We start from the raw sequence: 25,576 nt of genomic DNA, 5'->3' as shown, positions 1-25,576 counted from the left end.
TAATTAAACTCGAAATATATTAAACATATAAATAAACACTTTTTATATATAAATTATATTCATTATAAATAACTTATATTGTGATATATTGTTAGTTTAAATTATTAATAATTTAAAAAAAAGTTGAAATTCAAGTTAGTACTCAATATATTAAAACTAATAGATTTAAAGATAAAAATATTATAAAAAAAATCTTCAAAAAGTTATCATAAAAGAAAGTAAATAATTAACTTTCTTAAAATTGAAAGCTAAAAGGCCTTCTCTTATTCATACACTAAAAGAATTAGCTTTGAAACATGAATTAGGCTCAATTTACTTATACATAATAGGGCTGATGTGCATATTATTATTTTTTATTCGCAAAAGGGACTTATTCCCGCACCTCCAACGATTTTATCTGTACTTCCAAAATCTTTCAAGACACTACCCTAGGTAAAAATTAATTACCACATTCTCTCCTCCTCTTATCATTAATTAAAATGTATTTTATTTGTTTGAGTTTTAATTTAATAGTAATAATTTAAACAAAATTTATTAAGTATTTTAATTAATATAATTTAAAATTTCAATTTAATTTAATATTTGTTAATTGGATTTCAAAATTTTAGTCAGAATTTTGAAATTCGAGATTTTTCTTTAACTGAATTTTGAAATCTAATAAAATATTTAAAGCATATGTGAAATCTGATAAGTTACTTGTTGGGAAATTAAGATAGAGTAAATTTCTTAACCGGATTTAAAATATAGTACATACAATATATATTGATGTGGGTGCGAGGACTAGTTAATATAAGGTTTAATTAGTAAGATGGTATTATTTCTGTTCAGATGTGTCAGGTTGGTATCCGTTTTTAACAATGCGTTAATTGAGTCTCAATTTTTTAAAAGATGTCTCAATTAGGTCTTTTTTAGCAACAAATTATTAATAAACGGTATTGATATTTAAAATGACTTACAAAATTAAGTATTGATATTCATATTAAAATTTAGTGGTAAAAGTCATTAATTAAGTTAACGATTTTAATACTTTTTGTCGGAAAGGGACCCGATTGAGACACTTATTCAAAAATTAGGATTCGATTGACATATTTTTTAAAATCAATATCAAACTTATACATCTAAATAAGAGTGAGTACCATTTGACTAATTAAACCTTAATATAACTGCAATTATTACTGAGGTACATATTTGGTATTATAGTAAAATTTTAAGGGTGCAGAAGAAAAATTTGAGTGACATGAAGAAACCGTATCTTTTGAATGGCATGGACCTACGTAGACAAATTTAGATTGCTTCTTCCTGCAGCTCTCTTTTTTTTTTTTCTCTTCATGCAACCCCATAAATTCTAACATCGTCATTTTACCTTGATTAAAATATATTAAAAAACTTAAAATGTTACCATTCCCACTTTCCCTTACGTTCTTCCGCGGCGCTAGCATTCCAGCTCCCTAATCCTTCTTACAATTTGCGGTGTTGGCTTTTCTGTTAAAAATAATTGACGAATCAATTCTATTAGTGACTTATTTAAAATATTATGATGAATTTAATTGTGATTTAATAAAATATAAAGATTTATTGGTTATTATTATGGGAAGTGATAATAAAATAAAATAAAGATAAAGATAAAATAAAAACCAACTTAATGGACGTTGGTTTATAAGAGGAATAGGGGTTTTGTTTCTGGCCATAAGGTTCTGTAACCCATCAAGAGTATGTGAGAAGATAAAGAAAGACAAAGAGATAGATTGAAAAACGGTGGTTGAAGAACACACAAGATTATAAATTAAAGAACGCATATTCACAGGATCTCTCATGGATCAAGGTTAGTGCTCTATTATGATTTATCGTGTGAGAATTATAAATCTTAAAGATCCTTAATTAGTTTTACATGTGGTATCAGAGCCTATGTTGTAGGATTTATAATTATCCTTTTATGATGTTTGTTCCCAATTTTTATGAACCCTAATTAAAGTTTGAAGGGTTATTTAAGTTTTCCGTTGCGTTAAAATTGAATGCGAATGCCATGGTTGGAAACGAGAACTGATTCTCGCTGCTTGGAATTGTAATGCTTTATGAATATTTTGTTTAAATTGATTGAGTTAATGTTACTCTTAAAGATCTCATTCTGCTGCTGCCACAAACATTTTGTGCCGTTACTGTTTTGTGTATAGTATGAAAGTTTAGAACTGTTACCTGTGCACGTGAATATGGCATAATGTGTGAATGGCAAAGTAATATGGCATAATGTGTGAATGGCATAAAACCACTACCGTGAACGTCTGCTATTATTGTGTGAACGTGCATCATGTGAAGTTACATTCCGCTACTGTTAATTTATTTATTAAAATTAAAGTGTAATGCTTTTATTAGTTGATGTCACTAATAAAATTAATATTAATTATTTTATTATATAAATAATTAATAATTTTATTTTAATTTACAATAATATTTATGTTTGTTATTGTTAAATTAAAATTAATGAGAAAGCTATATAAAGTTTATAGCAATTAAATGTATGTGTATTTATTTATTTGAAATTAAGTATGATAAATTTTGTTAGTCACCAAAGTGGCCAAAATTTTAAAGTTTATATGATTTCAAATTATTAATGTTTTTTATTTTAATTACCCATAGTATGGATGCTAAATTATGAATAATTAAATTTATGGGTTAATTAAAATTCATTAATTATAAGACATTTAAGGATCGCCCAAAGGTTGATTAATTGTTCTCATAATTAATGAACATGATTGTAGATAATTTTGTATGCGTCACTAGTTTTATTTATATACCCAAAGGTAGCAGGTGATTCTAGTTGATGCATATCTTAATTATCAATAATGTTATAATGTGATTAGCATCATTATGTTTATGTTTGTGTATTAGTGGATCTCCCAAAGGAGAACATTAGTATGCATAGAATGATTGTTTATATCTGAATCTGTTTTTACGTTTAGTTTTATGACTTAAAGCATTAATGTTAGGCATGTGTTAATTGCAGTCTCTGTTCCAGTATCTTTACACGCGCATGCTTCGTCTGTTCCAGTCTTTAATGGGTTGAATTTCCCTGACTGGAGTGAGCAAGTCCAATTTCACTTAGGTGTGTTGGATCTTGATCTAGCTCTTCTAGTTGAAAAGCCGTCTGCTATCACGGATGCTAGTAGCAATGAAGAGAAAACCCATTACAAAGCTTGGGTAAGATCAAACAGACTTAGCTTAATGTTTATGAGAATGAGCATAGCAAGCAATATAAAGTCAGCTCTTCCCAAAACTGATGACGCAAAAGAATTTATGAAATTTGTGGAAGAGCACTCCCAAACTGCTGATAAGTTTCTCGATGGGACACTGATGAGTACGTTGACCACTATGAAGTTTGACGGTTCGCGTACTATGCATGAGCATGTGATCGAGATGACAAATATCGCAGCAAGACTTAAGTCTTTAGGAATGGCAGTGGATGAAGGTTTTCTCGTGCAGTTCATTATGAACTCATTACCGTCTGAGTATGATCCATTCCAGATGAACTACAACACCATGAAAGACAAGTGGAATGTGCATGAATTGCATAGTATGCTAGTTCAGGAGGAGACCCGACTAAAGAACTTAGGAAACCACTCTATTCAATATGTGAAGAATCAAGGAGCTGTTGGAAAGAAAGTTACTAAGAAACATAGAAAGGGTAAAAGACCACTAAAGATTGACGAGCCCTCAACCAAAATCCAGAAGAAAAATGACAAATGTCATTTCTGCGGGAAGTCTGGACATTTCCAGAAGGACTGCATAAAGCGTAAGGCTTGGTTCGAAAAGAAAGGTGAGCATAATGCTTACGTATATTTTGAATCAAACTTAACTGAAGTTCCCCATAATACGTGGTGGATTGATTCTGGATGTACGACTCATGTTTCTAATGTGATGTAGGGATTTCTTACAACCCGAACCATAAACCCAAATGAGAAGTTTGTCTTCATGGGTAATAAAGAGAAAGTTCCAGTGGAAGCGGTCGGGACTTATCATCTAATCCTCGACACTGGATATCACTTAGACCTTATGGATACTTTTTATGTACCTAGTATCACTGGGAATTTAATTTCTTTGTCTAAACTTGATATTGCTGGATACTCTTCTAAGTTTGGGAATGGTTGTTTCAGTTTGTTTAAGCGTACTTTTATGATTGGATCTGATACACTTTATGATGGTTTATATAAATTGAATTTGGATAATTTATATGTTGAAACTCTTATGACTTTGCATCACAATGTTGGCACTAAACGTAGTTTAGTGGATGAACGATCTGCTTACTTGTGGCATAAACGTTTGGGACATATTTCCAAAGAAAGAATGCAAAGATTAGTAAAGAATGAAATCCTTCCGGATTTAGATTTTACTGATCTGAATGTGTGTGTGGATTGTATTAAAGGCAAACAAACTAAACACACAAAGAAAGGAGCCACGAGAAGCACTCAGCTTCTTGAAATCATACACACCGATATATGTGATCTGTTTGATGTAAATTCTTTCAATAAAGAGAAGTACTTCATCACCTTTATTGATGATTTTTCGCGTTACGGACATGTCGATCTACTGCATGAGAAATCTCAGTCAGTAAATGCCTTGGAAGTTTATATAAATGAAGTGGAAAGGCAATTAGACAGAAAGGTGAAAATCGTAAGGTCTGATAGAGGTGGTGAGTATTATGGAAGATATGATGAAAGTGGACAACACCCTGGTTCGTTCACTAAGTTCCTTGAGAAACGTGGTATTTGTGCTCAATACACAATGCCAGGAACACCACAACAAAATGTGTATCAGAAAGGCGTAATCGAACCTTAATGGATATGGTTAGGAGTATGTTAAGTAATTCATGTTTATCTGTATCATTGTGGATGTATGCTTTAAAGACTGCCATGTATTTGTTGAACATGGTTCCTAGTAAAGTTGTTCAAAAGACTCCTTTTGAGTTATGGACGAATAGGAAACCCAGTTTGAGACACCTGCATGTTTGGGGTTGTCAGGCAGAAGTAAGAATATACAATCCGCAAGAAAAGAGACTGGATGAAAGAACAATCAGTGGATTTTTCATTGGTTATCCAGAAAAATCAAAGGGATATATGTTTTACTGTCATACCCATAGTACATGAATCGTTGAAACTAGAAATGCTCGGTTCATTGAAAATGGTGAAACCAGTGGGAGTGAAGTTTCACAAAATGTGGAGATTAAGGAAGTTAGAGTACAAGTTCCTATAACTAGTACTTCTTTATCAAGAGTTGTTGTTCCACATGTTGTAGAAACTCACAACAATCAAAAAGAACAACAAATTAATGATCTTGAGGTTAATAATGAACCGATAGTAGAACAACCACAAGAAATAGTATTAAGAAGATCTCACAGAGATAGAAAGTCTACTATTTCGAATGATTATGTGGTTTATCTACAAGAGTCAGAAAATGACTTAAGCATTGATAATGATCCAATTTCTTTTTCAGAAGCCATTAATGGTGATAATTTTGATAAGTTGTTAGATGCCATGAAAGATGAGCTTAAATCAATGGTACATAATGACGTATGGGACCTTGTGGAATTGCCAGAACGATGCAAGAGAGTTGGGTGTAAATGGGTCTTTAAGACTAAGCGTGACTCTCAATACAATATTAAACGTTACAAGGCCCGTCTTGTTGCCAAAGGCTTTACTCAGAAGGATGGCATTGACTATAAGGAAACATTTTCGCCTGTTTCTAAGAAAGATTCTCTTAGAATTATCATGGCATTAGTAGCTCATTATGATCTTGAGTTGCATCAAATGGATGTTAAAACTGCTTTTCTGAATGGGGATTTAGAAGAGGATGTCTATATGGACCAACCGGTGGGGTTCGCTGAAGAAGGAAAGGAACACATGGTGTGTAAACTTAAGAGATCGATATATGGACTTAAACAAGCTTCTCGGCAATGGTATCTTAAGTTCAATGATACTATTGTGTCCTTTGGATTTAAGGAAAACACCGTTGATCGGTGTATATATCTGAAGGTCAGTGGGAGTAAGTTTATATTTCTGATTCTGTATGTTGATGATATCTTGCTTGCGACTAATGATCTTGGTCTATTAAGTGAGACTAAGAGGTTTCTCTCTAATAACTTTGAAATGAAAGATATGGGTGAGGCATACTATGTGATAGGAATAGAAATATTCCGCGACAGATCACAAGGATTGTTAGGTTTGTCTTAGAATGCATATATTAATAAAGTTTTAGAGAGATTCAGAATGGATAAATGTTCAGCATCTCCTGTTCCAATACAGAAAGGAGACAAGTTTAGTCTCATGCAATGTCCAAAGAATGATTTAGAACGGAAACAGATGGAATATATCCCTTATGCATATGTTGTTGGGAGTTTGATGTATGCTCAAACCTGTACGAGGCCAGATATTAGCATTGCAGTTTGTATGCTTGGAAGATACCAAAGTAATCCAGGTCTGGAGCATTGGAAAGCTGCAAAGAAAGTTTTAAGATACCTACAAGGAACAAAGAATCACATGCTTACTTATAGAAAATCTGATCACCTTGAGGTGATAGGTTATACAGATTCAGACTTTGCCGGCTGTGTGGATACAAGAAAGTCTACATTTGGTTATGTGTATCTTTTAGCCGGAGGAGCGATTTCATGAAAAAGTGCGAAGCAGTCTGTCATTGCTGCATCCACCATGGAAGCTGAATTTGTGGCATGCTTTGAGGCCACAGTTCAGGCTAATTGGTTGCGGAACTTTATTTCAGGACTTGGAGTAGTCGACAGTATTTCCAAGCCACTGAAAATTTATTGTGATAATTCCGCAGCAGTCTTCTTTTCTAAAAACGACAAGTATTCTAAAGGTGCTAAACATGTGGAGTTGAAATACTTTGCCATTAAAGAAGAAGTTCAGAAACGTAAAATGTCAATAGAACATATTAGCACAGATCTTATGATTGTTGACCCTTTAACAAAAGGGTTACCGCCCAAATTGTATGTTGGTCATGTAAAGAATATGGGCATTATGTCTACTAGTGAATGTTAAATGTTGAATGTTAATGTTTTTAATGTTTATGTGACATTCTGAGCTCCCTAATGTATAAATTTCTGAAATCTATGTTTTCTTCTTTATGTTTATGCATGCAAATTATGATGAAGAAAACAAATTATGTTATGTTATTGCTTTGTAAAATGACATTATGTTTGAGCCCATTATGGACTTCTCATTTTTAAGGTCATATTAAGGAGAAAGGGATGATATAGTAGTACATGGAAGAGATCATGTCGATCAAATGATGTGTGACCGCCATGACTGTTATTATTTCTGTATCTTTAATTATGAATAATGATGGAACCAATTTATGCAAGGTCTTTTAATGCGCATTATGTTTATGTATTAAATCACATAATGTTATGACATCATATGAGTCAAGTGGGAGAATGTTAGAATTAATTGACGAATTAATTCTATTAGTGACTCATTTGAAATATTATGATGGGCCGAATTGTGATTTAATAAAATATAAAGACTTATTGATTATTATTATGGGAAGTGATAATAAAATAAAATAAGATAAAGATAAAATAAAAACCAACTTGATGGACGTTGGTTTATAAGAGGAATAGGGGTTCTGTCTCTGGCCATAAGGTTCTTTTCATTGTAACCCATCAAGAACGTGTGAGAAGAGAAAGAAAGACAAAGAGATAGATTGGGAAACGGTGGTTGAAGAGCACACAAGATTATAAATTAAAGAACACATATTCACAGGATCTCTCATGGATCAAGGTTAGTGCTCTATTATGATTTATCGTGTGAGAATTATAAATCTTAAAGATCCTTAATTAGTTTTACATTTTCTCCTAGCCACTGAAGTGCAACCCCTATTTTCCAACTTCCTAACAATGGCTTCTCAAGTTCATATTGCTAAGTCTAGTTTCGTTGTAAGAGTTGATTCGAACCACGAACACAGTGGTGAAGCCCCTGAAGATGTTCCTACAGATAATGTTGATTAAGTTTCGGAAGGCAAAACAAAACAAGTTTCGGATTCTGAACCCCGAAAATCCAGAGTCAGCTCGGAGACGATATGGTGGTAATTAGCGGCGCCATAAATTAGCTTCACCTTGTCTTTGGTACAATCATTTAATAACTTTTAAACAATGACTGAATTCATTTCTTTTCAATTTTTTCTAAATAATTTGTTTGAATACGGATTTTGAAATATCTTATATTTGAATTTTTTTTCGATAAAATAATTAAAATTTTTTTATGAAATAAAATTTTATTTTAATAATATTTATTTTAATATATAAAAGTTTAAACTTAAATTTAAAAATTATATTAGTTAATTTAAAATATTTAAATTTGATCAAATTTCAATCGGATCAATCAAATTTTTGTTAGCATAAATCAGTATAATTTAGCCAAATTTAGGTTGGAGTTGACTCAGTCAAATTTCGGCCAAAATCGACTCGGTCAAATTTAGTTGAAATTCTTACACATATGATTCGATTAAATTTTGCCAAATTTCGACTGAAGCCAAATTTGATGCATTCAGCCAATTTTGGTTGGGGAAGACTCAGCAGAATTCACCCTAATTCCGATTGGGATTGAATCAACTAAATTGATATCAAATTTTGATCAAGTTAGCTTTGGCCGATTTCGGTTGAGTTAGCCCTAGCCAAATATTTGCTGAAACTTGACCGAGTCGGCCCCAACCGAAATTTTTTGGAATTCGGCCGAGTCGGTCTGAACCGAATATCAACCAAGTTAGCATCGACCAAAATTTGACCAAATTCGCCCAAGTTAGTCTTGGTCGATTCTCGGTCAAGTCATCCTCAACCTTTTTTTATCTTGACCAATTAGAAATTTTAAACTTGTGGAATTTTAATTTCCTTTTTTGTGAATGAATTTCAAATTTTATTACTTTAATTATTTGAAATACCTTTTTAAAATTTCTCAATTATAAATTTCTTTTAATTTCCTCATCCAAAAAAGTCAGTTTATCACAAATAAATTTAAATATTGTAAATAAATAAACTATTCTTTTAAATTGTTTTATCCAAATACACCATGAGTTTTTTACTTACCAATTAGGTTTCCAAACTCTGCACCCTTTCTATAATTGTCTTTTTGTGAGAGAATGTGTAAAAAGACAAAAATTTGACAAAACACGCAAGATCCAACGATTGTTTCAGCGAAAGTATAATTATTGATTTAGTTCCCTAATCTTTTGGTTTGGTTCAATTTGGTCCTCGTTGGTTTAATTTGGCCCCTTTATTATTTCTTGGTTCAATCTGGTCATTTTCGTTAAGTTGGAGTTAACACCGTGTCCATACATGACACGTGTCAAGTCGTAGAATTTTTAATTTCTTTAATTTTTTTAATTTTTTTAATTTTTTTTCTAAAAATATATAAACTGTCACATGCGAGTTTATCATCATGTCACGTATCAGTTTACAGTTGTGACACGTGACAGTGGTATTAGTTGTTTTTAATTTAATCCTCAATTTAAATTTTTTATACAAATTAGTATCCTATTTTTTAAAACGATCTAATTTTGTCCTCTCCAATTTGAGACAAAATTAGTAAATAAGTTTAATTAAAACTTATATATGCATGTTAAAATTTTTTTTTTTTGAATTTATACATCAAATAACTCTACCTAAAGATTTAAATTATTTTATTTTTAAAATTTTTACCCTTATAATTTTTTATACTTGATTTTTTTTTCTTGAATTGAACCTTGTTAAATAATTAAATGACTAAATTGAACCAACAAATGAGAATTAAATTAAATCAAACTAAAAAATTAAAAGAATAAACCAGTACCTATATCTTTTGACGAAACAGGATCCAACGGTTGTTTTGATTCTCTATTTTAGTTGGTTGACGCATATATGGGGTGCAGTGGAGGAGAAGGGAAATTTTGGGGGAAGAAGGATGGGGCTTTTAGGTTCTGTAAGATCCGATTCGAAATAGGTTCGGAACATCAAATTTGAAAAGTGCTTAAGGATCCGGAATTGTCTTTCTGATAATCCAATATGGGAAGTATAAAAATTATGTTTAATTATATTTTAAAGTCGTGATAAATTTGAAAATTTTAATTAAGTTTCTAATAAATCGATAGATTATCGTAGTTTACTCAATCAATTCAATTTTTTTAATTAAGTCTGCTACTAAATTTTTTGTTGAGTTAACGGTTTGATGTGGTTATTGAGTGATTGAGATAATTATTATCTTGTCATCTCATTTTATTCAGTTTTCGTCAAGTATCATTTAATTAATTGATTATTTTAAAATGTTATTATTTATAATTTTATAATTTTATAGATTTATAATTTTTTAAATTTTTAAATTTTAATTCATAAATGTATAATTATAAAATTATAAATTTATAATTTTAATTCAAAATTTAAAATATATCATAATCTTATATTTCATCTTAAAAGACATAACATCATAACTCTAAACCATCTACAAAGTACTCAAATCCAATAATTATTATGATAATATTTTTGTAATTCCAAGTCCACGAGACTTGTTACAAAATTATAATATATTTTTATTTTTTAATTCAAATTATTACTTTATAATTATACAATTTTGAATTAAAATAATAAAATTTTAATAATATAAAAAATTATACAATTATGAATTTATAAAATTTATAAATTTTAAATTACAAAACATAAATTATAAAATTTTAAAGTAATAAATTGCAATGTGGTAATAGCTTAACAAGTTAACATGACAAGATAACAAATAGGGATGACAATGGGGCGATGACAGGTATCGTCATTCCATACTCATTTTCATAGACAAAATTCATCCTCATGTTCATATCTAAACCAAACGAGTATTAAGTTTTTGTCTTATCCTCACCAGGTAACGGGTATACACTTGACTCGTACCCATACTCATTTTTGTACGCTTTTAATATCAATTAATTAATTTTTATAAAATAAAAAATCTTACGATAAAGGAAACATAATATTATTAAATATTTATTATTAAAAGAAATGATGTTTATTCAATATCAAATATTTAGAAATAAATTATATTATAATTATAAACATTTCAAATTAGAATACTAGATAAGATTTCATCAAAACCAAAACATTATTAAATTTGCAAAAATTCATGAAACATAATTGATAAAATTTAAAAATACTAAAAAATATATATAAAAGGAAAATAAATATTCAAATTAAAAAATTATTTTAAATATTTATTTACTTCAATTTTTTAAATTCTAACAAAATCTTTTTTTTATATGCTAATAAAAGAGATAGATCTTTTACCTTTTGAACTTCAATATGTTGGATGGTGATGAAAAATACTAATGACGATTATATTAAATTATTATATTATAGTAAATAAAATTTATTTATAAAGTTATAGTGATAAAATTACACATATGATAATGAACTATGAAGTAAAAATAATTATATGAAAAATATCAAAATAATATTCTATGTTATAAAAACAAACAAATATTAAAAAAATTATCAATGTGTCTTAGAAACAATTTAGAGAGACCATTGAATAAAATTACACAAAGGAAAATAAATGTACAATTAAGGGTATGATAAGATGAAAAATACCTTAGAGATCTAAGAAAAATTTTTAAATATCAACTTAGTCGATGATTGATATATAAAGAAAATAGTTTTAGCGACATAAAAATGTTCTTCAAATGAAACTAAAATTATTAATAATATAATAAAGAAGATAGATTTTTTTATATTACCTAATAAAAGAAAGTTTTATACTATGGAATACTTAAATTGATAGGATTAAACATTCTTGTGTGAAAATAAAACATACAATAAATAAAAATATTAAAAAAATGTAAAAATATTCATATATGAGACATAACAAATATTTAATTGAGATACATCATTTGAACATATATGCATAAAAGTTGAAATAAGACGAGAAATATATTGGAGATAAAAATGAATTTCATAACAAATCAAATTATAAGAAAAAGTAAAAAAAATGAGGGTGTGTGTGTGTGTGTATATATATAAATGGGCATAAGGTTACTCAATAAACGAGGGATATTTTAATAATTTGACAATGATATGGCGGGATGGGTATTATGCCAGGTATGGAGACAAGGACAGAATAGATATGTACGTTCTCATCTCCATTATGGTGGATATAGAAACAAGGATGAGACAAATATGAACATCCTCGTACCAAGTTGAAAAATTTTCAAATATTAACTTAGTCGATAATTGATATATAAAGAAAATAGTTTTAGCGACGTAAAAACGTTTTTCAAATGAAACAAAAATTATTAATAATATAATAAAGAAGATAATTTTTTTTATATTACCTATAAAAGAAAGTTTTATACTATGGAACACTTAAATTGATAGGATTAAACATTCTCATGTGAAAATAAAATATTCAATAAATAAAAATATTTAAAAAGTGTAAAAATATTGAGACGTGAGACATAAAAAATATTTAATTGACATACATCATTTGAATATATATGCATAAAAGTTGAAATAAGACGAAAAATATATCGGAGATAAAAATAAATTTTATGACAAATCAAATTATAAAAAAAAGTAAAAAAAACAAAGTATATATATATATATCCTCGTACTAAGTTGAAAAAGTCGGATATTTCCATACTCATTAAACATTATTAAAATAGGATAAGTTCGAACAATATCCAAAAAAGTAAGTTCATTTATCATCTCTGATAATAAATAAACATTTGTCTACTAGTGTATATTTTAGTTGAAAAATGAAATTAAAGATGATCCAGTAGTTAAAAATATATTGATTAATTTAACATTTTTATTGTCAGGTGATTTTTATTAAAATATTCAAACTAATGTTTTGTCTTACAAAAGAAAAAAAAAAACTTTAAATTAAAGGGTGAATTTAAATCTCCCTCAATCACATGCATTAAATACGTCCATGAAAAGAAGTTCCACTGAAGAGGTAACTCCATCTCCATGTGCATCTCTATCTTTTTCTTCCACGCCTATCTTCAGTCCACAATAGCTGCTTCACCTTACATACCTTCGCTATTTCCCCCAAACTCATGGAACACTATTGTAACTCCCGAGGATTCTGTCCGACCCTTTTCTTCATAAAAAAAAATATTAATTATCAAGCTTCACCCACTTCTTCGTTCAGACACACATTTATCTTAGTCAATAAATTACTAAAACTATTTTATATGTTTTCAACTACCTTTTGGGTTCAGAAATGGCCGTTGAAGCATTCACATTTGTGTTACGTGTTTTTTAACATTTGAATTCTTTCTCCACACTAAAAAAAACAAAAAAGAACTGTAGGAAGTGATGGTAAGAAAAAGAAAGCTATTTGCTTATTCCGGAGAAACGATACTGAAATGAAAAAAAAAAAAAAAAACGTTTTTTAAATGACTTCAAAAGGATATATAAACAACACATTTTTTTTATTTTCAAGCTAGAATAGATATTTAATTCCACGTCTATACCCAGAACGTGCCTAAGAAGGCCACAAGCAAAACATATAAACTTCTGGATGGAAAGTGTTACCAATACACGCATTATATTTTTAATAGAAATTTATTAAAATGAACAAAATGGGGAAAATAGTGGCATCAGTAGTTTAAAAGTGTGTTGTTGTTGATTTTCATTTCTAAATAAATGGCTATAATGATGCGAATTGGAAGTGAATTAAGAAAATTCAAAGACGTGATTTTGCCATATTTTATTTTAGAATCTTTCCATTTCCTAATAACTCCCAGTTATTGAAAATTGTATTCACAATCTGTCATTTTTTTTATAAATCAAGACTCCCGCTAACCAGTTTTTTAGAATGTTCATTAGAAAATTAAAATTAAAAAGTATATAAAAACACGTTAAAAAAAGTTCCCTTTAAAATATTTGAAAAAGAAAAATCCTTGACCGAGTTAACATTTGTCATAAAATTATCATTGTCTTCAAAATGAGTAGGTCTGAAATAGAAGCTTACAATTATTAAGGTATGCTTGTAATTAAGATTAAATTGGAGCTCGAATTTTAATTTAATTGATTTACATCTATAATACGTTAATTTGTTTTAATTATAAATTGAACTGAAGTTAATAATTCAAAAGGCTATTAAATATGATTATTGAAGCTAACCAATAGCTACACAGTTTGTAGTTGCACCTTCTTTTTTGGTGGATTAGTTAACAGTTATTTGGGTCGTTGAACTTGTTGGATTGCTCTGCTCTGCTTTGCGCTCTGTGCTCTGATACACCAACCATTTTACCTTGATTGGTGGGATTAGAATATTTTATCTTAAATGCACTTTCTTTTTCCGTGGTCTTAGTCAACACTGTGCACTTGTGTGTCTGCGCGTGTGTCGGTTATTATACAGAGAGAGAAGAGGGAATTAAAACTTCAACATAATCACATTATATATATTTTATAACAATATCAACTCTTCTGCACTTGCTTTCTCACATACCAGATTCAGCAATTTGGTTCTGTGAAGTTTACAGGCGGAGGTTGTAATGATAGGAGAGTAGAGCATATCAGAAACCCCAAAAGACAAATGGTGAAAAACAATGTAAGAAAAACTAAAGAAGGAAACGAAAGAATAGAATGGAAGAAGCAAAGCATAGGAAAATATACAACCTAGCTAAAGAAATGACCGTAGGTAATTAATAGGGTCATTCTCTTCATTTTTTTAATAACTTTTGTCTGCTCATAATAATCAGCAGCGGGAACCCTTCCTGCAGTTGAGTGCACCCGCAGTGGTCGTAATGGACCCCACCAGTGAAGATGGCCTCGCGCTCAGGCTAGAGGCTCTTGCATAGCTAGACGACGCTCCTGCTCCCGATGCTGTGAAAAACGCACCGTTTACTAATAGGTCTCCTTCAGACCTCCAATTCCACCCTTTCCATTCGCTCTCTGGTGCATCCTCGTGCTTTGTCACCTACACAATTTCACCACATCATATCAATATTTACTCTTTAAAAACACTTTCCTATTATATCAGGGATAATATAATACAATACCTCTTTGCTGAATCTGTCATCGGGTGCAACAAACCTATTGCCTTGACTATTGATGGTTGGGTTTGCACTTCCTCCAATGGCGTACATTTCCCAGTGGGTGTAGTCATTGTTCACCACATGAAAATATCCATGCCTACACCTGCAACAAATCACCAACATTTTTTTTTCTCTTTCAAATTTCGCCACCAGGACCCACATAATTGCAAAAGTAATTACTTTCACTCTTTTCCCTCCCACTTTTCTCAAATTTCACCGGCAAAGCAATTTTGGAAAATGGAAACAACATTTTACTTTACTTTACTACTTTACCACTTTACCTTGGCATCCTCTGAACCAGACCTTCCCCAAAGTGGTTGAAAGCAATTGTGACCTGCATGTTCTTGTCCTGAGTGTAGGCGTCGCTGTGGCCCAAAAGCATCACTTTATCGTGGTGAGTCATGTAATTGTTGGAGATGGTAATGGCGGTAGACCCGTGAATGGCGTCGATCAACCCATCATTGCAGTTAGACAAGGAGCAGTGGTCAACCCATACGTGGCTTCCGCCGAAGATGGAGACGCCATCACCGTCGGATACGGTCCTCCACCCGTAGTGGCGTGGGGAGTCCCGCACCATAGCATTCCCCCCCTGCTTACAGTCATGGATATTTATCCCGTGGATTATAACATTGGTCACATACTGTATCGTAATGCATGGCCCACCCGCAATGTGCACGCTAGCGCCTCTTCCGTCGATGGTCTTGAAGGAGTTCATGATAAGCTCCTCCTTCAGCTTAATCACCATGTCCCTGGCGAATATGATCCAGAGAGGCTCCTCCTGAATCACCGCGTAACGGAGCGTCCCCGGCTTAGGCGTCACCGCGTCATCGTCGCTGGAATCCGTCACCACGTAGATTTTCCCGTTCTTTCCTCCAATCGCGTTTTTCCCAAACCCAATTGCACAATCCGCCAGCCTCTGCCTGTTCTTCTCCCAGTTGGGGTCACACCTCCAACAGTCGTCTATTGGGTTACCTGTCCCACATGACAGGTAACCCAAATTCCTCCTGGCTACAGAGGCATTGATTTTCCTGCATCAAACAAACAAAGAAATAAAATATATATAAAATTGACGACCACACTAGTGTTACGTTGTCTAACAAATTTATGTGACATTTAATAACAAGTGTGTGTTTGTGTGAATGTGGGTTTACCTGTTAACTTCTTGGGCGACCAATTCAGGGTTCTGAACGGGGGAAGAAGAAATGAGAGAGGGGGTGAGGAGAGAGAAGAGGAGGAAGAGGAGAGAGGTGGAGGTGGTGGTGGCCATGTGTTGATTTGGTGAAGTGTGAGGAGAAAGTACGTAGTTGGAGGGTGTATATAAAGGAATGGAAGACGGGCTGAATGGCGTGATTAAACTGAACATGTAGGACCCAGGTGCTTCGTGATTTCTGGTTTTACAGGATACCAGTTGGGCAGTTTTGTCCGTTAAGCAAGCCCCAAATGATGGGGGAACCTCCCAAGTAACATTACCTATTACCCCCATCCTACGAGTAAAACAAAAAATATGAGGAATGTGCCATCAAATGATGTTTTCTTTTACCACTTTCTCCTCTATTTATTAAATACTGTAACTCTCGCATCCCCTGTTCTTGCTTTTTTACACTCGTAATAATTAATATTACTGCATTACAATTTACCATTATGGTCCCAAATAGATGTTTTTTTGAAAAAGTTCCCGGCTCCATGTTCACACATTAACTTGCATAAGCTCTGAGGATAATCAAATTAATTAGGCATGGGTACTTCGATTAAATTGAGTTATTCAAGGCGTGGTGAAAGTAAAAGCCTCCTCAAAAGGAGGGATCATGTGATGCAATGAGGTGTTGGCAACTTTGAGTTAACTGTGTTCATATTGGGTGTGAAAATAAACTCTTCACCCCGTTTTTGGCACCAAATTCTCTATATTTTGACTTTGTTTCGCATAAGCGAGTGAGATAGTGAAAAATTGAAACGTTACTGGGTGGAAGAGATTGACTTAGTTGCTCCTATGGGTCCATCTGTTACTTTAGCTACAGAGGCATCTTGGAAAATCTTGAGCATATGCATTCTTAATTGTTTTAATCTGAAATTAATATGATTAGCTGTCTATTTTTATTCTAAAAAGATTGTTGTGATTTATTTTTCTCTGCTTTGTTTTTTTGTACGGTAATACTAATGCATAACATAAGTGGTTGGTTATGAAAGAATACCGTATGCAAGAAATTATTGAATTAATACACAGTTGAAGAGGAAATGTAAGCAGAATGATGAAAACATACACCGACAGTGAGAGAGGTTTGATGAAGGCGTGGATAAGAACCACAGGTTTTTTGTTTGGTATTCAACTTTTGGTCTAATCATATTGCCCATAGATGCTTGGTGTTAAGCATATAGGTATATAGATTAGTTAGCATAGAAAGAAAAAGAATACCATTTAAGGTGGTTTGAGTTGTGAAATTGTAAGAACCCATATTCATAATAAGACAGAGACTCCTGAAACGACATCAATTTTTTTATTTATTTATTTTTTACTCGAGCTACCATATAATTGCTTTCTCAATCATATCCTTGGATTATATGGGGTCCCCAACTCTCTCTTTGCTTGCGTGACAAGGGAAAACATTTGCGTTTAATTGTGTTAGTAAAATCCAAAAGTAAAACTTAAACTAACTTTTATTTCGATATTATATATTTTTCTTTGTTCATTACATATACACAATTGTCTGTGATGAGAAATAAGTTTAACATGTTTGAATATGTGAAAAGTGATTTTAATATAAATGTTGAATATGTGTCTTACCAATGAATAAGATGAGATCGTAAAGTACTCAAAAATAAGAGAATTTGAGATTACTTGTAAGCATTTCTTTGTTTGAAAATGGATTAAAATTAATCTAAAAATATATTCCAATCCAAACACAGTATTTGGTTTGTTTGAACGAAAATAAATATTATTAATTAATAGAACCTTTCTATTTGAAAAAAGAAAAATGAATGTATACACATTGGGTTAATTTATCTTCTTAGCTAAACTACAAGTTTGTATTTTTATCATCATTGCAACAAGATATGATAAGTGTTACCTTTTTAATAAGTTAAGATTACATACGTTTGTTATTAATGATTTCATAAAGCGTGCTAGAAAAAAAAAATGATATTAAAGCTTAAATTTGTTAGGTTTATCGTTAGAAATAACTTGGTTAACTATCTTCTTACATTATTGTTTTTGTAAAAATGTTCATTAAAATAACTGATAAATATAAATGAACTAAAATAAACATATTTATCGACAACTTTATAGTAGCTTTTCCTCAACTTTAATTTGATAATAATACTTTCATATAATCACGATTTTTAATTTTTAAAATATTGTATGTATCTATACTTATATAAGAGAAATTTTCATTTTTGTGTCCACATCTTTATTTTCAATTTTATCTCGTAATAAATAATCGTTTTTTTTTAATTAAAATGATTATCTTGCTATTTTTACCTTTTAAATAATAATTTTATTAAATTTAATTGATTTATTCATTTAATTTTTATTTTAAATTAATTATTTTTGAAATAAAATAAGTACTTTCAATAAAAAATTGTCTACAAAATAAATAAATAAATCATGTGACCACTTTTGATGTTTTAAATTCCACATATAGACCATGTGAAAGTTAGATCAGTGATAATTTAGCTTATTTATGAAAGAGATTGATGAATTTCTTCAAAAGCTACATGTTTAAGCTCAAATTATAGTTTTTTTTTTTGTGTGTGTGAAATTGTTTGATAGACTACATTTTGATTTCATGACTTAACGTTATTTTTAATTTCAATTGTAGATTCAAATGAGGTTATGAAACATATTAGGACCTACGGGTAAAATTAATTTATTGAATGAATAATTAAATGTCTTAGATTCTACAAAGCGTAGGATTTTTTCTGAATAATTTGTCCCGCCACAATTAACAAATCTCATTTGAAAAGCAAATTCACAGTTTAGATATTTAAATTCGCCCATCATGCTTAAAAATCATTCAGAAAATTTATCATGATCCAATTATAAGATAAACGATACGAAACATAATTTCTTTACAAATTTTTTCATGTCTTTCTCAACGGTTTTTCTTGAATATTAGTAAATTAAGAATTCATAGTATATTATTATGTATCGAAATACCTAGTATGGTATTGCGTAATAATAATAAAATAAAATACTCATTAAGGAGAAGAAATATCCTAATTTTACTAGTGATTTATTACATAGAGTAAGACAATAAGTAGTGAAAAACTGAAGAGGTTATTATATCGAGACTTTTAATAGCAAATACAAAGTATTATTTTGATACAAGAAATTGAGGTAGTTTTTTAATTAATGATGTCAAAACAGTATTTTTTTAATGTCAATATTGGTGCAACAATCTGTTAGTGCAACCATAAAACTTTTGTAAAAAGATCCAAAGAAAATGTTTTAAAGTAACAAAATTCTTTTACGAATTAAAACATACACATAATTAGTGGTACTACAAATTTCATGAAGCAATTCTCTCGTTTAATTTTGGAATGAATTTTGATGACGATTATGCATATTATTGTTGTCAATGATAAACTTTATGTTTTATATATATATATATATATATATATATATATATATATATATATATATATTATCATATTTGTTTGAATTTTACTATAATATATAATTCTTTTAAATAGAGTAAATTATGAAAATAAATAATTTTTTTAATTAAAAAAATTATAAATAAAAAATATAATTTGTCTCCTAATTTTTTTTTCAAATTATATGCATCATGCTAGTTTACTTTTAAAAGAAAACTTCTGTTGGTATATCTAATAATCACCTAACAAGATTCTATATTGGGCTACATTTTTCGAGTTTGTTTGCATTATTTAATGAATTGTGTGTAATTGCATTTCAGATAAGCATGATAAATAAATTTATAATTAATTAATTATTGAAAGTTGAAAGTTAATTTTTATTCCAAAAGTTCTCACTAATTAACTTCAAACTACTTTATTGTTTTGATTATCCGCAAACACAGAACAGGTTTGTGGTAAAGAGGTGAAGTGCCTCTATAATAACATTTTAGCATCGATAAATATTTTTAAAATATTGACAAAAATGGCAATGATGCATGTAGGTGCTCTAGATGTGGTTTGATTTGATTTTTAATTTAAAATTTATGTAGTTGGGTTTGATAGGGATACCAATGCGGGTCGGCCCGACCCATTTAAGTCCACATAAGGTCCACATATCGCAGGTTGGTCCGTCTCGTCCTGCACAATTTATGCGGACTGCAATCACTAACCCGTCCCGCATATTACTTGGCCCGTGAGCTGGCCTGTTTTTTTTTTTTTTAATTTTTATGTTAAAACTTTTAATGTTGAAAGGAAAACTTTAAGAAGTTCACAAAATTAAGTAAAGACTTTGGGGAGTTGAATGATAAATTGATAATTCAACATTTTCATCATATTCATACTATGACATATACAATATATTCTTTAAATTTTAGCACATTAAAAAATACATAATACTGTCTTCTCCAGTTATACAAGAATTTGTAATATTAATGCAAGATTCTATAAAAAAGTAATTAATATACACAAGTACAAATTTTTATTTTATGCGGACAATGGGCCAGTCCGCACGGACCGGGCTATGACGGGCTTGTGGGTTCAACTTCTAGACCTGCCCGTATATTTTGTGGGGGCCTGCAAACCGGCTCGCCGGGTCAAGCCTAATTGCCACCCCTAGATTTGAATATAATATTTATACTATATTACATTATATTATAATTATTATTTTATTATATATAATGGGAATTGTTTGTAGTGTTCACATCTACTTTTCAATTTTCCTTTTAAATAAAAGTTTTTATGTAAAGGGAGTATTTTTTGTTCACATTAATTTTTTTAATTTTACTTTTGAATAATTTTTTTAAATTACAATAATTATTTTATCAATTTTATTTTTAAGTATCTTTTTCTTTTTCTTTTTTATTTTTAATTTTACCATTATTTTATGAATTTTTATTATTTTAAGAAAAATTAACACAAATTTGCCATCTGTTTAAATTTAAAATAAATCTTGTTTTATTTACTTTGAGTGATTTGTTTTTTTTATTATCGAAACGTCCTTGTCATTATTTATTTTTGAAATTTCAAAAGGAAATATTATAATTTCTTTTCTTCTTTTTGATCATATCATATTGACATATCAATATATGATAAACTGGTTAAGGAACATTTTATAACTTCCTGTCATTTACGGAACCCTATTATTTAGTTATAATCTGTTACCTTTCAACTTCAAATGCAAATTTCATCGCCAAAAGTGTAAAGATCTTAAAACCTTAGAAACATTAAAGGAAAAAAAATTATTAGCTAATAAATCATAAAAGTACATGTTTTAAACCATAAAAAAAAAGAGTCATATGCCACATAACGTGTTGCGTCCACTTTGCAAATGGGTCACCGGAGAACCTCCCCCAATTGCTCACTAGCTCATGTGTATTCTGAATGAGTTCCTCATAATTTAGATCAACATTCGTTCAACTTAAAACACATGCTATTAATTCAAGTAATTATTTCTTACTAAACCTCCGCAAACTATTATTACTATATTAAAAAAAAATTTACATGTATTGCCTATTTAATTACCTTAATTTATATAATTAAATTTCATAATTATATCAAGTTTTTTTACGATAAAGTACTCAATTTGTTAATTTAAGCTAGATATATCCACAACACCTTGCGTTTTATTTATTTTATTGTAAAATTTATATCAATTTATATCGAGCTATTTCAGCAACTATCAAACGTTGTCATCATCTACAAATATTACATTTGATTGAATACAACATTCTTCGAATTGCGGGAAGAAAAAGCCGCATATATGTCCCTAATATGTGGTTACTTTGGAAACGAGTATTAAGTGTTTATATTTTTAATATATTAAGTAGTAAGTCTTTTATCTGTCATTATTTTATATTTTTTAGTTCCTTGTCATCTCAAAGTGTTATACAGTGCAATAATTACTACTTTCTCAATTATAAAAATTGTGCTATATATTATAAAACGTAAAATAGATAAATGATACATTAGAAAATTAAAAAAAGATTTAATATAAAGAAAACTATTTAATTTCTTAATATTCTATATATAATATTAAATGAAATGTAGGAAGTATTGAAATTGTGTTATTTTAAGATTGTTTCTAAGAATCGATAAAATTTTACAGAGAAAGACAGCACGGAATACATGTTAAACATTTTTCTATAATTTTTTTTTAATCACTGCTTAAGCTCATTCGTTACTAAATGTATCATAAACCGTGTGAGGAATTTATTTTAAAATAAGAAATGGCCATTTAAGAACAAGAATGTGGGGTGGTTGCTTGTGAAACAAATAGTTAGGTATTATAAATACTTGTATATTAACATAATTGGCTGGATTACGACTACAAAAGAGAAATGTAGCTGCAAAAAAGGTTTGTTATTGCGTCTATTCAACATTGAATTGTTTATAAATTTTGCATTAAAAAAGAATCTGCAACATTATCTATATAATGATAAAAATAATGATAGTGATAAAAGAATGTTTGCAGACGTGTTTTTTTTAAAACATCGTCCGCAGAGATTTAATTTCTTTTCATCTGTAACGGTAAATATAAATATATTAAAGGAATCATGTTGAATCATACGTGATTCGTTAATGATAATCTTTTTTATTATAACTGTTCATTAAAGTTGCAAACAGAGGGGGAATATATGGTAATCTGGTAAACCTTGTTGTTTGTTGCGTATGAGGGTTGGAATAAAAAAGTTGTAATAATTGAAAGTGTGGAGGTTGAAATGAAAATGGGAGAAGTGAAGACAAAAAAGAAGGGTACGTGTCTACCCACTAAAAAAAGGAAAAGATTGCATGTAAATTATGGAGGATTTTTTACTTCTATACCACAAGTCATGCCAGCACATGATTGATGAAGCAGAAACACCTTCGTAACGGGATATAATTAATTAGGGTTATATTTATTTAAATAAGCCCAATGGAATTAAACGTGTTTCATGTAATTAATAACCGTAGCACATGATTTGGAATGATTGTGTAAGAATGTGATCTCTTTGTCAATAATCTCTTGAAGATGTATACATTTTTGTTAAGAAGGAATTAAGACCTTAATTTTCATTTGTTGAGATGAAGGAACAGTGAGCCATATCCGCACACGGCTAACCAATAATGACACAGAACATGTACCGAAAATAACAAGGTCTAAGAATGGTGAAACATGACACGAGAGATTGAGTGGGATTGATGATACGATTACAAGTTGCATTGTGTGACAAACTTAGATGTTTCACTGCGCTTGTTTAATAACCTTAGTGTAATGCATCGGAAACACACACAAACGGCCTTATCTTTGACTTATCTGGAAATAAATAATTGTGATAATACTGAGCAGATAACCGCAACATTTCAACAGAAAAATAATTGAAAGTTGCTCTGATGGGGATGGATTTGAATAAGGAAGACAAGAAACATGAAATGAAAGGAAAGGAAAGGTATCTGAACATAAAGATGAACAGGGAACTCAATCAATATGGGAAAAGAATTTAGTCTTATCTTTAATTTCATTCACATCAGTGATAAAGCAATAGTGTTTTGGCGTTGTAGAAAAGAGTTTGTGAAGCAAATTCTGTTGAAGTTACCTTGAAGACGATTTATGCAGCTGGAACCGTGTAGTAGCAGTGGTGGATTGAAGGACCATTACATTACATGACGTAGTATCTTATATTATATTATATTATATATGAACATGGTTGATGCGAGGGAGTTGTGTTGTGTTGTGATGTGAGTCACTAAATACTAATACTATGCATGCATGTGATGATACTAGGTAGAAAGTACAGTGTGGAATAATAAAGGTGTGAAAATTGGAAGGTACGAGTGATGAGTGTTTTGACAAGTTTGGTTGGTGTATATCTCCCTTATCCAATTTGGTGCAGGACAGAATGGTGCCCATACGATGCACAATAAGGTTATTTGGAAGCTAATTGATAATTGTCACCGAAGCAGTTAACACGAGGGACTCATTTGGTCCCTCACCTTGCACAGATATGGCTGAGAATCGTCGTTCGTGCCACTTTTTGTTCACCATTACCTCACTCAAATAAAACACCTTTCCATTCTAATTATATATTCACACAATAAATGCTGTTTGTTAAACCTAATCCCAGTTGCTATATATGTTCCACCTTTAATCCTTATCCTAACCCGGTGAAGTACGTAATTCCTGTGAAATAAAATCGTCGGTAGATGATGTATTTATACGCAATATTTGACCAAATTTATGGGGCGTCGAAATAAATTATTGAGTACTGTAGAAGTGGTGAGTGAGTCGTAGTCCATTAATCAAGGAATAATTTGATGAAATTGCGACTGAAAAAATTGGAAAGGGAAAAAAGGAAGGGGTGTGATGTGAAAGTGCATGTGGCGTTGCATGTGCAGAGGGGAGAAATAATTGTTGTTGTGAGAGAGACTGCCACATGGCATGGAGAAATAAACAGAGGTTGGTGTGTAATTGTCAGAAGTAGCCTCTTGGAACCACCACTTCTTCGTTCTTGAACTTTGACTCTTCACCCCAACTAACATGGGTGTGCTTTTAATCAAAAACCCTACCTTAACTGCTTTACAAAGACCCCCTCCCATTCAATAAACTTTGATTGGAATGAACCATTTACCCTTTTTCTACAAATCCAATCTACACTCAAAACGACAACCGTATCACCCGTGAAGAACAAAATCCACAAACGTCACTTTTCATCTTTCAAAACGACAACCAAATGTCCCGTGTGTCGTCGTAGGAGCTTCCCCTCGCGCCATGTCAGCATCGCATACAACGTCAAATTTCGGCGAAGTTTGCGGTCGGGAAAATTTAATATAATATAACGGCAAGAGAATCAAAGCAAGAAGAAAAGAGGGAAATGGGATACCTCTGGACCTACAAACACTTTGATTTTTTAGTGCAAACCATGTGCTTCTGTCATTTTAATCCTCTTTATTTAATGCATTTTTTTTTCTCATTTTTTAAGTATTGTCTTCTCTGTTACGGAAAAGTAAAGGGTTAGAGTAATTAGTACGCCATAATTTACGATTAAGAAACTTTCGCAGATTTTCCGTTCCATTCCTCTTAAAATAAATACGCGCGCGCATTCGTTTTCGCTTCGCGGTTTTCTCAAGGAATCGATCTTCGTGTGTTGATCTGCTGAGAAGGACGTGTTGTACTTTGTTGGATAAATTTCACATAAAAAAATATTGAATCACACTGATGCAACTCTTTGTAAATTATTATATTCTTCATCATTTTAAATGATTTAAGGTTAATACAATTAGTTTTATATTATAAATAGTTTATAAAAAAACTATTAATTTAGAGGTGGAATTAGATTACCTGTAGAAGCAGATATTTATAATTATATTTTTTCAATTCCAATTTTAATGTGTGAATGGTTTATTTTTTTATCGT

The 25,576-nt window shown here is 30.6% G+C and overlaps 1 protein-coding gene across 1 annotated transcript; it reads right to left on the bottom strand.

The window, feature by feature from the left end:
- Positions 1 to 14,393: 14,393 nt before the first annotated feature.
- LOC114179035 (probable pectate lyase 5) lies at positions 14,394 to 16,560 on the bottom strand. Its single transcript, XM_028065227.1, has 4 exons — positions 16,209 to 16,560; positions 15,339 to 16,085; positions 15,022 to 15,160; positions 14,394 to 14,939 (listed from the first exon to the last, which is right to left on the bottom strand). Exons 1-4 carry the CDS (start codon positions 16,538 to 16,540, stop codon positions 14,718 to 14,720), a joined length of 1,440 nt encoding a protein of 479 aa, XP_027921028.1. The 5' UTR covers positions 16,541 to 16,560; the 3' UTR covers positions 14,394 to 14,717.
- Between the last annotated feature and the right edge of the window lie 9,016 nt (positions 16,561 to 25,576).

Source organism: Vigna unguiculata, chromosome 3, assembly GCF_004118075.2.
Source record: "Vigna unguiculata cultivar IT97K-499-35 chromosome 3, ASM411807v1, whole genome shotgun sequence".
NCBI classification, from domain to species: domain Eukaryota; kingdom Viridiplantae; phylum Streptophyta; class Magnoliopsida; order Fabales; family Fabaceae; genus Vigna; species Vigna unguiculata.
This window is presented reverse-complemented; position numbering and strand designations above follow the sequence as displayed.